Source organism: Trichomonas vaginalis, chromosome VI, assembly GCF_026262505.1.
Source record: "Trichomonas vaginalis G3 chromosome VI, whole genome shotgun sequence".
NCBI lineage: Eukaryota > Parabasalia > Trichomonadida > Trichomonadidae > Trichomonas > Trichomonas vaginalis.
The window spans coordinates 11,856,115-11,869,555 of NC_067208.1; the positions used below are offsets into that span (position 1 = coordinate 11,856,115).

General features: G+C 33.8%; 8 protein-coding genes, 2 non-coding genes and 1 pseudogene across 11 annotated transcripts, besides 1 other annotated feature; 4 read left to right on the forward strand and 7 right to left on the reverse strand.

The window, feature by feature from the left end:
* Positions 1-122: 122 nt before the first annotated feature.
* Positions 123-1,370, reverse strand: TVAGG3_0849320 (uncharacterized protein; the record flags this gene model as incomplete). The annotated part of the gene is made up of 1 exon (XM_001303191.1): positions 161-1,141. One exon carries the CDS (start codon positions 1,139-1,141, stop codon positions 161-163), a length of 981 nt encoding a protein of 326 aa, XP_001303192.1.
* Positions 1,371-1,825: 455 nt separating this feature from the next.
* On the forward strand, positions 1,826-2,810 carry TVAGG3_0849330 (ROK family; the record flags this gene model as incomplete). Its single annotated transcript, XM_001303192.2, has 1 exon — positions 1,836-2,759. The coding sequence occupies one exon, from the start codon at positions 1,836-1,838 to the stop codon at positions 2,757-2,759; it is 924 nt and encodes a 307-aa protein (XP_001303193.1).
* A 21-nt stretch (positions 2,811-2,831) lies between these two features.
* TVAGG3_0849340 (uncharacterized protein) lies at positions 2,832-3,610 on the reverse strand (the record flags this gene model as incomplete). Its single annotated transcript, XM_001303193.1, has 1 exon — positions 2,876-3,592. One exon carries the CDS (start codon positions 3,590-3,592, stop codon positions 2,876-2,878), a length of 717 nt encoding a protein of 238 aa, XP_001303194.1.
* Positions 3,611-3,923: 313 nt separating this feature from the next.
* On the reverse strand, positions 3,924-4,461 carry TVAGG3_0849350 (ribosomal large subunit assembly; the record flags this gene model as incomplete). The annotated part of the gene is made up of 1 exon (XM_001303194.2): positions 3,994-4,449. The coding sequence occupies one exon, from the start codon at positions 4,447-4,449 to the stop codon at positions 3,994-3,996; it is 456 nt and encodes a 151-aa protein (XP_001303195.1).
* Positions 4,462-4,928: 467 nt separating this feature from the next.
* On the forward strand, positions 4,929-6,399 carry TVAGG3_0849360 (uncharacterized protein; the record flags this gene model as incomplete). Its single annotated transcript, XM_001303195.1, has 1 exon — positions 5,416-6,399. One exon carries the CDS (start codon positions 5,416-5,418, stop codon positions 6,397-6,399), a length of 984 nt encoding a protein of 327 aa, XP_001303196.1.
* A 196-nt stretch (positions 6,400-6,595) lies between these two features.
* On the reverse strand, positions 6,596-6,667 carry TVAGG3_0849370. Its single transcript has one exon. It is a non-coding gene; the product is annotated as a tRNA-Glu (tRNA).
* A 93-nt stretch (positions 6,668-6,760) lies between these two features.
* On the reverse strand, positions 6,761-6,788 carry TVAGG3_0849380 (annotated as a pseudogene). Its single transcript has one exon. The product of its transcript is annotated as a tRNA-Phe (tRNA).
* A 211-nt stretch (positions 6,789-6,999) lies between these two features.
* TVAGG3_0849390 lies at positions 7,000-7,071 on the reverse strand. Its single transcript has one exon. It is a non-coding gene; the product is annotated as a tRNA-Glu (tRNA).
* A 1,305-nt stretch (positions 7,072-8,376) lies between these two features.
* TVAGG3_0849400 (EF-hand family) lies at positions 8,377-8,905 on the forward strand (the record flags this gene model as incomplete). The annotated part of the gene is made up of 1 exon (XM_001303196.1): positions 8,377-8,871. The coding sequence occupies one exon, from the start codon at positions 8,377-8,379 to the stop codon at positions 8,869-8,871; it is 495 nt and encodes a 164-aa protein (XP_001303197.1).
* Positions 8,906-9,221: 316 nt separating this feature from the next.
* On the forward strand, positions 9,222-9,822 carry TVAGG3_0849410 (Chain L Uncharacterized rRNA-Binding Protein; the record flags this gene model as incomplete). The annotated part of the gene is made up of 1 exon (XM_001303197.2): positions 9,233-9,700. The coding sequence occupies one exon, from the start codon at positions 9,233-9,235 to the stop codon at positions 9,698-9,700; it is 468 nt and encodes a 155-aa protein (XP_001303198.1).
* A 575-nt stretch (positions 9,823-10,397) lies between these two features.
* TVAGG3_0849420 (Chain A Aminotransferase Class V Family Protein) lies at positions 10,398-11,515 on the reverse strand (the record flags this gene model as incomplete). Its single annotated transcript, XM_001303198.1, has 1 exon — positions 10,400-11,515. The coding sequence occupies one exon, from the start codon at positions 11,513-11,515 to the stop codon at positions 10,400-10,402; it is 1,116 nt and encodes a 371-aa protein (XP_001303199.1).
* A 365-nt stretch (positions 11,516-11,880) lies between these two features.
* Positions 11,881-12,315: a mobile genetic element.
* Positions 12,316-13,441: the final 1,126 nt, after the last annotated feature.

Here is a 13,441-nt window from a genome sequence, read left to right on the forward strand (position 1 = left end):
GCAAATTTTAAATAGTTCGTATTCAACTGTTTGCTTCTGCTGTCTAAACCAGTTCATTATGACAGATGAAATTGCACTTAAAAATGAACGAGAAAAAATACTTATTACTAATAAATTATTTTTTATAAACAAATATCAACAAACAAAAGTAAAAATTAAGCTATTCCTTTTCATCTGAAGAAGGATAATTTGCATACAACTCAACCAACCTATTTATCCCTTCCTCATCAATTCCAGAATCACTTTCTGACGATTTTTCTTTGGGATTTTGATTTTTCAGCTTAACTTTGATTATTGGTTGCAAATCTGAATAATCAGATGAATCAGAATCCATATCATCATTCTTAATGGAGTTTTTAGAGATATCATTCATTAAATCATCAAATTCTTTTCCTACAACAATTGGTCTCTTTAATCTTGGGCATTTTGAGATAATTACATTGTCTTTTGATGAATCAATGTCATAATCTAGCTGTTCTCCATTTAGAGCTCGTTTTGCACTATCTACTAAAGCTTCTACGAAGTTATCTTTAAAATCCTCTTCTTCATCTTCTTCTTCAGAGATATTTGAGATTTGTGAAAGATTGCGTTTAGTTTTTATTGTGCGCTTGTAGACTGTTTTCTTATTAATAGGGGATTCGTTAATTACTGAATAAGAATTTTCTGATTCTGAGTAAGATTCTTCTTCGCTTGAATATTCATGGCTTATCTCTTCCTCTTCTTCGTTGTCAGAGCTTGTGTCTTCTAAACTAAATAAAACTGGTTTAGTTTTTGGTTTTTCTTGTATAGGTTTTGTTTTTTTAGAGTAATAATAGTTTCGTAAGAGTACATTTGTTGGTTTATCAGATGTAGTCTTAGATATTTGACTAAATTGACTTCTATTTGGCTCGTTTGAGCAGAATTTTGATTGGAAATTAGATTTGTTCTGAATATTTTTGTTCTGTGTTGTAGAAAATGGAATGTTATATGTTTTGGTTGGTTTTGGCGGATTTTCATTGTAATGGCTTCGAGGTACATATGCATATGAATAATTTCCCTCTGTCTTGATATCTAGATCTTTGTACCGATTGGGGTTATTCAATATATCCCTAAATTGCTGTATTTTTGATCGAAGATCACGAATTTGTTCGCAAACAGTCATTTTAAAAAATTATTAAACGGCTATTTTGTAAATTAATTCTGATTTAATGTTGTTACTTTTTCTCGATTGCTCAAAATGTATTCAAAAATATTTATTATAGGTTGAGCAAATTTTTTTCATCTTAGACCTTCATTACAAGACATAAAAGCATTTGTTTATGTGTGCTATCTACATCATGAATTACAAGAAGAAACCTTGAACTTTTGCCCCATAATGATGAACTTTGTTTTTACATTGAAGTTTATTTTTATCGGCACAAAACTCTTAAAAGTGTAAATAATAAAAACATTTTAATTTTGATGTGGAAATGATGTCAATGCACTGATGTTCCTCATTAATTTTGATTTCAGAGTGAATCTTTTCAATGATCGATTGTTTTATCATTTACTGTCATACGATTTTAAATATGTATTTTTATTTTCGCACCTGTGATTTTTTTGAAAATTCTCACTCAAACAAAATTGTACCGAAGTATTGAATTTTGATTTTTTATTTATAATAACTCAGTCAAATACTGAATACTTTCTTTATCTGATTTATTTTGATCATTTTTCGAAAAAGCTGCTAATTAGCTGCAAACTATTAATAAATGGTGATTACTTATGTTTATATATAATTTAGTTAGAAGATTATCACGGGTGTAATTTTGAGAACTCTTATCGAAATTTAATTGATAAAGCATTCAATATTTTAGATGCTTGCATCCCTTTCACGCAACTTCGGCAAAAAGTATGCCTGCGGCATAGAACTTGGTGGACAGACAGCAGCCTTCGCTATTTGCGAGAATCTTGGCTCATTCCTTTACAAGAAGAAAGGAATCAAGACAAGAGAACCAACAACACCAGATGAGGCTGTTGAAGCCATTGTTGAAGGTATTAAGTCCTCTGGCTATGAAGTTGATCGTATCGGTATCGCTTCATTCGGCCCACTTGATGTTTACAAAGGCTCAATTGGCAACACACCAAAGCCAAAGTGGGGCAACTATCCACTTGTCGCCTCCATTCAGAAGGAGTTCCCAGAAGCCCAAGTTGTCCTTGAAACAGACGTTAACGCTCCAGCGTATTCTGAATATCTTCACCTTAACTCAAAGGACAACACAGTCAAGTCTGTTGCTTATGCAACAATCGGAACTGGTGTCGGTGTTGGCGTTTTCTGCGATGGCAAGCCACTCCACGGCAAGATGCATCCAGAAGGCGGACATTTTAAGCCATTCCACCTTCCAAACGACAATTTCAAGGGATGCTGCCCATTCCACGGCGATTGCGTCGAAGGTATGATCTCTGCTGTTGCTCTTTCCAAGAGAACCGGCCTTTCATTACAACAGCTCCCACAGATTGCCACAGATGATCCAGTTTGGGACTGCTTCACAGAATATGCTGCTCAGCTTTCTGCTAACTGCGCTCTTCTTTACTCCCTTGACTACATGGTTATTGGTGGTGGCATCGTCACCGCTAAGGGACGCGAATACTTAATTGAGAAGATCCAGAAGAGAACAAAGGAACTTCTTAACGGTTACATTCACGTTCCAAAGGTTATTAAGCCATTCTACGGTGGTGATGCTGGCTTAGTCGGTGCTACAGCTGTTGCCCTTCACCCAGATGTTTTCACAAACAACTAAAATTTTTTCAAATTTAAAAATCGTATATTAATAAAAAAAAATGACGCTTACAAAATTCAATTTTATTTAAAATCATTATATACAAACAATTTTATTCGCAATACAAGTTTATATAGCTATACATTAAGCTTGTTTTGATAGGCCATTAAAGTTTTAGATAAATTTGTGACATTTTCTTTTCCTATAACGAGTTCGAGAGATTTATTTTGCTCATTTTTATTCTGTTGATCTTCTTTCTCAGGAGAGTATTTCTTTCTCAAAGATCTTTTCAATAATGGAAATCCTGTATCGACTTTCTTACCTCTACCGCGGTAACCTCTATCATGGGCATATGCTGGTTGCTCTGCTTCTTTTTCCGCTTTGAATTTTGCAACTTCAACAATCATCTGTCGTAATTCTTTGAATGATTCTTTCATATGGTCATGAAGATTTGATATCTTTTCATCTAGTCTATTTATCTCATCTTCTATTGATTGTTCTTCTTGTGTTACCATTTGCTTCAAACATGCAGAAAGTTCAGTAGAGGCACGTTGAAAACCTAAATCAACATATTGTCTATTAGCTTTTTCAATGAGTTTCTTTGCTGATGATTTTTTCGAATTTGAGATCTTAATTCCTGTAATTATTTCGTCAATTGCTTTGTTTGGATCGTCAGAAAATGTTTCTGGAAAGAAGTTTCCCTTTTGATCATTGATTTCGTTTTTGTTTAATTGTTCACTATCTAATTCTGAGATTGATTCGGAAACATTCTCTAACCCTAGCTCCAAGTCATCAAGCCTTTTATTAAAATCTTCTTGAATTTGAGCAATCATATGGGATAAACTAGTAGTCATTGTATTTATGAACTGTAAATATTCTCAGAAATTTCACTCAAATTATATTGATATACACATGATAGCAAACAAGTTTTGCATAAGATATTTTATTCATTTTATACAAAAAGTGACATTTTTGAGCACAAAATTATTTCGAGTGAGACAATAGGAAAAGACTTTTCAATCGAAATTATGGTATACATTAAATCATGGTAGCACTTATTATAAGTTCCACACATCAAAAACAGCAAATGATAAAGATTTTCTTTAATCATATTATTTTATCAAACGGAGCATTCTAATGGTACTGATCGAAATCAAATTTAGTAAAAAGTAACAAAATTTCATCAGCACAAAAGTAAATCTCGAAAATCAAAAATATTTCGTAATTTTCTTGAGACAAATATAGATTTATTATTTTAGAACTTCATCAAATGAATGCGATTGCCCTTCTTGATTGTGAATGGTGCCTTAAGGTAATCAACCATTTCTGGGACTTTAGCGGCAGCAGCTTCAACCTGAGCTTCTGTAGCGTTGGCAGCAACATCGATTGATGTTGATGTAGCGATAAGGTAGTCCTGAGAAATTTCGTTAACTGGAACAACTGGGCCAGCAACTTTAACGATACCAGCACCCTGGTCAGCGACAACAACGGCGCGCTTGCCCTGGTGTTCACCACCAACGATGATTACGACTGTTCCGACCTTAAGATTGGCGCGTGTTTCGACAGCCTTAGCATTGCAAGCTGGTTTAGCGATTGGATCGACTTCAGCAGCGACAGCTGGGCGTGTGAAAGAAATGCGTGGGATACCTCTCCATGATGGTCTCTTGATATCCTTCTTAGCGATTGGAGAAATGAAAAGCAACTCAGCCATTTCGAAAAGGCCAACGTTCACATTTTCAATACTTTATGAATAGCCATGCATTTTTCATGGTTATAAAATATGTAATAGCATGTCTGTTAGATGTATTTCATTTTTTACCAATAAACTATCCACATATCTTGCAAATCTGATCAAAATGAATCTGGTATCATGGAATGATGTACATCAACAAAGAATCATTTAGTTATCTTATAAGTGATGTATTGTGTGAGACTTTGATTGAATAAGAGAAAAGAATATTAAAAATTAATAATTATTTGATTGTCATGATTTAGCAGAATTGCTAAATCCATACCCTTAGTCAATGTTTGAAGAATGAGCTAATTCTAAGTATAGTTTATCCAAAGAATAATTATTTTGTAAAACCTGTTATCATGCAGAAAGCAATTAATCAATATGTATTTAAACTGCACTAACTATAGAAATATTAATGGTATGTATAAAATATCAAAAAAGATGAATGATTATAAGTTTGGTTTGATCTATGATATCAACTCGATTTCTTCAAAGCATATACAAGAAGAAATAAAAAATATTTCATCTGTAAATCTTAGTGAAGAAGAATTGCAAGCAAAAATCGAAGAAATTGACAATTGTATAAAAATATTAAATTCGCCAAATACAAATAACATCAACAAAGGATTGAAGCAATTGGTATCAATTGTTGTTCATTATCCTTGTATTGATATTATTAAATACTTATACGAAATCGAATTATGGGATATACTCTTTCCCATTATTAATTCAAACGGAATGCTCAATAGTGTTATTACCGAAACTCTTTACCTAATTAATCAGATACTAAAAAGAGCTCCAGAATCTCTTGTTCCTTACTTCACGAGTGATGAATATCTTGAATTTCTATTTTCCAAAGCTGAACTATCAACAAATTTGCAATTTTTCTTCTTTCAAAGCCTAGCATATTGTTTAGAAGCCAACCCTTCTGTTTATGAATACATGTTAAATCGAAAATGGTTTCACAAGATCAACAAACTATTGGATACGATCATTGATGATCTGCCTCGTCCACAGCGTTGTTATGAATATGAAGAATACTTTTCAGATGGAGAAAGCGATTCATCTACAATTTCATGCCCAAACGACAGAACGTTATTAATTCCATGGTTATCAATTTTAAATTTAGTAGAGATGATTGTAATGAAAAAATATCAATTTATGGATTCAGAATCGAAGTGCTTTTTTATTGGTGTATTTGCTAGAGCATTAAATTATTATCCTTCTGAATATCAAGGAATCAAAGTTTTACGATATTTTGCTTCAATTACTCCTGAAATTGTTGTTTCTCAACTTCAAGATCCTCAATGCATTAATCAAATAAGGTCATTAGCAATACATTCTGAATTTAATAGGTCCATTGAAGCTCTTTCATTTTATTCAATTATTTCTGAATTTTCGCTTGAAACTCAATTTACTAATGATATTGGTACTGTTATAAGCATAATTTTAGAAAAAATTGATTCTCAATCAAATAGCAAGATACTATCACTCGCATTTCACTTAGCATCAATTATGTTTCAAATTGATGAATTTCTAAAACATCTTATAACAGAACAATTTTTAGCTAATATTGAAGATATTATAGAAAAATTTGATTACAATACCAAAATTAGCATTATTTTAATGATATCAACAGCTATAATTCAAGTTAAAGAAAATTGTATATTGGATATGATAGTTAATAGACATATATTTGTTTATAAGATATTTGAAAATACTGATGATCCGGAAAAATATATTGCATTAGTTGTATATCCAGCTACAGCCCGATTATTGGAATATTTCGCTCAAATATCATGGGTAGTTCTTAGCATCGATGAATGCAGAGAATTGATAGAATGTGAATCTATTCAAAATGCTCTTGATGAATACCCTGAATTGGAAGATTCTGCCTCTTTTATATTGTCTGTTTTATCTGAATAAAATTGTTTTGTTTATTGTTTTCAATCTAATGCTTTTAGAATCTAATAATTATTATTATCATTCTACCAATTTTTAAGACCATTTACTTATTTCGCTATTAAAAGTCCTTTAAAAGTCAATATATTTTGTATCAATCTTCCATTTGCTAAAACTATCGATGATAAAACTACAATGCTAAAAAAGGAAAAAAAGTATTTTCCGACACGGGGAGTCGAACCCTGCTCCAGCGGATGAGAACCGCTTATCCTAACCGATGAACGATGTCGGATTATTGGAAAATTTCCAATTTAATTAATATTTGATATAAATTTTGCACTTTCCCATTCAAAACATAAAAAGATTCATTTTCCTAAAAGAAATTAATAAGAATTCTAGAATTGCTAAAAAGGCAGAATGTTATGCCTCATTGTAGTCAAGACTCGAAGATTCAAGTTTTTTTTTCACTTCCCTTACCAATGTTATTGAAAATGCAATTATGTTTTCATTAAATTTATTCAAAATTAAAAAAATGATCGGCACATACAAACTAAATTTATTTCCAAAGTGAATCTAGTTTTAATGTGGGGAAAAAAACGTGTTGTTCAGTATAGAAAAAAAATTTTCCGACACGGGGAGTCGAACCCCGCTCCAGCGGATGAGAACCGCTTATCCTAACCGATGAACGATGTCGGAGATACATTTTTTAATATTTTAATTTATTGATGAAAAGAATTAAAATGTCCTATAATTATAATTCATCTAAACATTTCTAAAATATGTACGACATGTACTACTTAATCGAAAACATTCAATGCTTTTCGATCGAGTAAATATCATACATTAAATAAAGAATTTAATTTAATATCGAAATTAGATTTTAGCAATCAATCATAACATTTAGAACTGAATCAGCAAATAATTGTTGATAAAATCATTTATTAAATCATCCTACTTTTAATATCAAATTTTCCATGAAAGAACAGAAAATTGGCAGTTTCAAATCATAATCCGTAAGCGGCCTATAAGTTAGAATGTTATGTCTTGAAATTCTATCGATCATCTGAAATGAATATTTGCATAATTGGTCAACTCTTGAAGGAATATCGTATTTTATGTGTTCTAAAATAGAAACAGCTATTATATCTGCAATAATTGCTTTCTCCCTCAAAGGAAGAACTGATATCAATGCATGAACGATTTTCCATTGAAAATCATGAAAAATCATCGATTTTATATCCAATTTCTGGAAGATTTCTACGGCATTCTTTACAGGTACTCTGTATATCAATGATATGACAAGAGACATATGAGTTTCCGAGAAAATTGCTTTATTTAATCTCGAAATAAAAATGTAAAACATTTTCGAAACTGATTCTATAGTGTGAAACTCGATAATTGCCCTACCAATTAATAAAGCATTAGGATGCTTTGTATAATAATCAAAATCAAAGAATTTTTGTAAATGATCAACATTGTAGTTCTGATTTTGAATAAAATACGTAAATAGTGCGGCAAAATCATCTGAATAGTTCTTGCTTTTGACTTTTAAGCAGTCTTGAGCTATTGCCTGCTTCATTTCATCATCAGAAAATGGAATTAAAAATTTTATAATGCGGCATCCAACAGGGTTGTTGATTAAATCTTTTGAGATATTAAAAATATCGTGGATTATCGTTGGTGGTATTAATTTCGCTTTTTTGAGAATTTTATATAAAAATAGAAGACCAGAGCGATGATTTTGCAGAATTGATATATAATTTGAAAGTTCTTCGAGAAAATATTCTTCAATACCTGTATATGATAGCTCCATTGCTTCTCTAGCTTCTTTGAAACATAATATTTCTTTCATTTGATAAGTGAGCTCTTCTAGCCTCATATTCTTGAAATTTTGAGATGAGTCATCATAGTCATAACGCTCATCATACCCATTGAATTTAAAATTTCTTATTGAGTCATAATAATAATTCATTTGTCACCTTTTTGTAAAAGTGACATCTTATGCCTTTAACACAGGAAGAGATAAATCAAGTTACAGAATCATACAGACTCCTTGATCCTGAGCAGAAGAACAAGCTTGGAAAAGCTCAGTTAACATCTTTGTTCAATGATCTTAAACTTGATCTCACAGACAAGCAAAAAGACGTTATTATTGATGGCATGTTGGCATGTAATCAAAAGGCTAATCTTCAGACATGCATCAATACAGTATCATGTTTGCATGATCAAGATGAATTAGGAATTCTTAAAATTGCATTTCGTGGACTCGATCAAAATTGTACACGAAAACTAAGTTTAGATCAAGCAGTTGAGATTACTGAAGTCCTTAAGAAACAGGTCACTAGAGAACAACTCTCTGAATCTTTGTCAGGAAATACTGAAAAAGGATTTTCATTTTCAAAGCTTGCAAAAGTTCTTCTAGACATTACCATTCCAGAGAATGTTGATCCTTTCAGTGGAATCGGCGAAAAATCAAAATGCTGTTTATTAATTTAAGTAAATGTTTAAATATTTCTATCACATATAGCAAGAAAAGAAGTACTACAACTATAACATCAAAATTACCCGCCGAACGTATCATATATTTATGATCTCAAAATTATATTTTTCAATATTTAACCCAAACTTAAGATATCTAGCCCATAGGATAGTGTGGCTCGAAATTGATTTCTATTTGACTTTAAATTTAATAATTAATTCAAAAATATGTGATTCATAGAGATTTGGTTGAAGATGAGTTATAAAATGTGCGTGTTTTTCTATATCAAACTAAATTTGGTTGTTTATTTAGTGACTTTATTTTAGGCTTGGCCGGAGTAAGAATTGAATGGTTTACATTTCATGGCCTTTCTACAAAATGTCCATTGTCCAAGTTGAACGTGCCTTCCAGAAGCAGCCACAGCTTTTCCTCGCCTCCAAGAAGCATGCTAATGCCGAGAAGAAGCAGCGCTATGTTAAGTCCATCGGTCTCAAGATCGAAACACCAAAGACAGCTGAAGAGCGTGAGTACATCGATGCTAAGTGCCCATTCACAGGCACAGTCTCCATCCGTGGCCGTGTCCTCCGTGGTGTCGTAGTTTCTACAAAGATGCGCCGTACAATCATCATCCGCCGCGATTATCTTCAGTGGATCCGTAAGTACAAGCGTTTCGAGAAGCGCCATACAAAGATCCCAGCTCATATTTCCCCAGCATTCCTCGTCAAGGAAGGTGATTTAGTAACTGTAGCCGAATGCCGCCCATTATCTAAGACTGTACACTTTAACGTTATTCATGTTAAGCCAGCAGCTGTAGGTGCCGATAAGAGGCAATTCCGTGTCTTCTAAAAAAGACATTTATTTTAGGGTTGGTTTTAGCAATTTATCAACTTTTTTTACGATTTTTTACTGTGATTATGAGTAATATATTACCATCTATGTAGTCTGTTTTGTTAAATTTTTATGTGGAGACATCTTTTATTAATTGGTAATGAATGATTTTGCTTTTTCATTGGTTTCGGTTTATATGCTTCATTTTAATAAGATATCATTAATAAATTAAGATTTGGAGAAAGAATTAAATTTTTGATATTGAATTATAAGATAATTTGAAAAACTTGAGTAACAAAATTGAAGTACGATAATTTTGGATTTATATTACAGTGTTGTAGAATTCCAAATTTTTTTCATTTCTTTAAAAATGAAAATAAAATCCTAGAAATTTTTATTTAAATTTGAAAATTTGAGATTTTTTTGGAATTTTAAGAAAATTTTAAATAGTTCATTCCTCATTATAATTAGTATAATTTATATTTTATTCATCAAATTAGAAAAATACATATTGCGTGAAGATTTTGTTTTAAAATTAATGATTTTGAGGCGCATTAACTCTTCATAACAAACCTTTTATAACTATTTAATAATGAAACTTTCAAAGTAGCATTATATATTCAACGATTAACTAAATCAAAAAAGTAATTCTTCTTATTCTTATAAAAAAAGGATTAGATTAATAAAAAAATCGAACTAAGTTTTTATACCGAGGGCTTAAAATCCTGGCCATTCCTTCATTGCCTGAACGAGGGCATTGACAGCCTCCATTGGGCAAGCGTTGTAGCAGGAAGCACGGAAACCACCGACAGAAACGTGGCCCTTGAGCGTGAGGAGCTTTCTCTGTGTGCAGAAGTTGACGAACTTGGCATCAGCGTCAAGATCCTTGTTCTCGTAGCCGTCTGGGCGGAAGAATGGCATGTTCATGCGGGAGCGCCACTCTGGTTTGATGCGGTTGACGAAGTTTGGATTTGAGTCGATAGCCTCATAGACCTTCTTAGCCTTCTCCTTGTTGAGGGCATCCATGGCAGCAAGGCCACCCTTCTCTTCGATCCACTTGAAGATGTGGTTAGCGAAGTAGATGGCGAATGTTGGTGGTGTGTTGTACATGCAGTCGTTCTTGACCTGGATTCTGTAGTCCATTGTGATTGGGCAGAATGGCTTGACTGGGCGTTCGAGCATGTCCTTGCGGATGATGACGACACTCATGCCGGCAAGACCGAAGTTCTTCTGAGCGCAGGCAAAGATGCAGCCAACCTTCTCCCACTGTGTGATTGGGCGGGAAAGGAAGTTGGATGACATATCGATAATGAGTGGAGCTGGGACATCTGGGAATTGCTGGAATTCAATGCCCTGGATTGTTTCGTTGTCGCAGTAGTAGAAGTAAGCAGCATCCTCAGAGAGTTTCCATGTGTCGCGAGCTGGAACTTCAACTGGGTTAGCTGGTGGGTTGCCAGCAACGGAGTTGACTGTAACACCTGGGAATGCAAGGCGCTTGCACTCATCGAAGGCCTTCTTGGACCATGTGCCTGTGCAGAGGTAGTCGACAGCCTTGTGCTCACCAATGAAGTTGAATGGGATGGCGGAGAACTGGAGTGATGCACCACCAGCAACGAAGAGAATGTTGAAGTTCTCTGGGACTTGAAGGAGTGTGCGAAGGCGCTCTGTAGCTTCCTTCTGCTCCTCCATCCAGTGCTTGCCACGGTGGGAAACTTCGATGACGGACATGCCAGAGTTACGCCAGTTTGTCATTTCGGCAGCAGCACGCTCGAGGCACTCGAGTGGGACAGCAGCTGGGCCAGCAGAGAAGTTGTATGCGCGTTGGGCAGACATTCTGTTAAAGTGATATGAGAAACGATGCAGTTGTCTCAAATTTTCAAAACAAAAACGACGATGTAAACTTCTCAGATTTCTCTTTAAACATTGTATGGTCAATTTCAATGAAAAAACCGTTCTCGTCGTCATTTATTGAACTCAGGGTACGTTCTTTATGATCTATAGATCCGAGATTAATAAAAATTGTTTTAGAAAACCAATCAGGTTTTGAATTTTTCATTGTTTTCGTTTTAGTTCATTTCACTTTCATTGATTTTCAATTTCTCCAAGTGGACTATTAGATCAGATATCATCATATGTTATTTTTAAATAATTTTTCGGAATGTCTGGTCAGTATCCACTCAATTTCAATTGATGATTTCGGCGGAGGTTTTTGTGATATGGAAAAATGTTCGTTGCTCAATTATCTCACTATTGGATGGACTTTTATCGAGCGAAATTTTGGCTGTAAAGACAATTCTGATATTGGTAACATGGTGATAAGAACAAATAGTCAGTTTGCATGGTTTATGATGAGATAATTTCGATTTAAAAAAAAACATAAAAATTGATTTTAATGAGCGATTATATTTGAATATGCTCTCCTAATTTGAAGGAACTGGTTAAATCATGAATTGATCATGAATAATTTTTTTTCAAAATAACAATTATAATTTCATATTCATTATAAGTTGAAAATATATCATAAAGACTTTATGAATGATAAATTCCTAAAAAACAAGTTAGTTTGTTTCTGAAAATAATAATAATAAAAACCAATTTAGACCCAATAATTTTTGGCGGGATAATTGAGATGTTACGATTGAATTAAAAAAAAAAGCGGTAATACATTTTTACAATGATGAAGAGGCTGGCAACCTCTGAGTCAAAGCACTTGTTAATGCAATGATGAAGAGGCTGGCAACCTCTGAGTCAAAGCACTTGTTAATGCAATGATGAAGAGGCTGGCAACCTCTGAGTCAAAGCATTTGTTAATGCAATGATGAAGAGGCTGGCAACCTCTAAGTCAAAGCACTTGTTAATGCAATGATGAAGAGGCTGGCAACCTCTGAGTCAAAGCATTTGTTAATGCAATGATGAAGAGGCTGGCAACCTCTAAGTCAAAGCACTTGTTAATGCAATGATGAAGAGGCTGGCAACATCTGAGTTAAAATACTTTTCCCAGTGTGGGAGTAATTTGAAAAAAAAAATTTGGTTGATATATTGAAAAAAACAAAAGTAAAAATTAAAGTTTATAGGTTGTGTTTTGATGAGCTAATTGTTAAAATATTGTAGTTCTAAAGAAAAATTGGAGTTTCGAGGAAGTTTCTCGACAGAGGAAACTTTCATATCGAATGTTGCCTCTGTCGAGATGTGTGTGACAGGCAAAGTGCAATCACCTATCAATATTGCACTTTGCCTGTCAAAAGTTCTTCGCATCTCTTGAGGTGTGAGGAAGTTTCTCGACAGAGGAAACTTTCATATCGAATGTTGCCTCTGTCGAGATGTGTGTGACAGGCAAAGTGCAATCACCTATCAATATTGCACTTTGCCTGTCAAAAGTTCTTCGCATCTCTTGAGGTGTGAGGAAGTTTCTCGACAGAGGAAACTTTCATATCGAATGTTGCCTCTGTCGAGATGTGTGTGACAGGCAAAGTGCAATCACCTATCAATATTGCACTTTGCCTGTCAAAAGTTCTTTCGCATCTCTTGAGGTGTGAGGAAGTTTCTCGACAGAGGAAACTTTCATATCGAATGTTGCCTCTGTCGAGATGTGTGTGACAGGCAAAGTGCAATCACCTATCAATATTGCACTTTGCCTGTCAAAAGTTCTTCGCATCTCTTGAGGTGTGAGGAAGTTTCTCGACAGAGGAAACTTTCATATCGAATGTTGCCTCTGTCGAGATGTGTGTGACAGGCAAAGTGCAATCACCTATCAATATT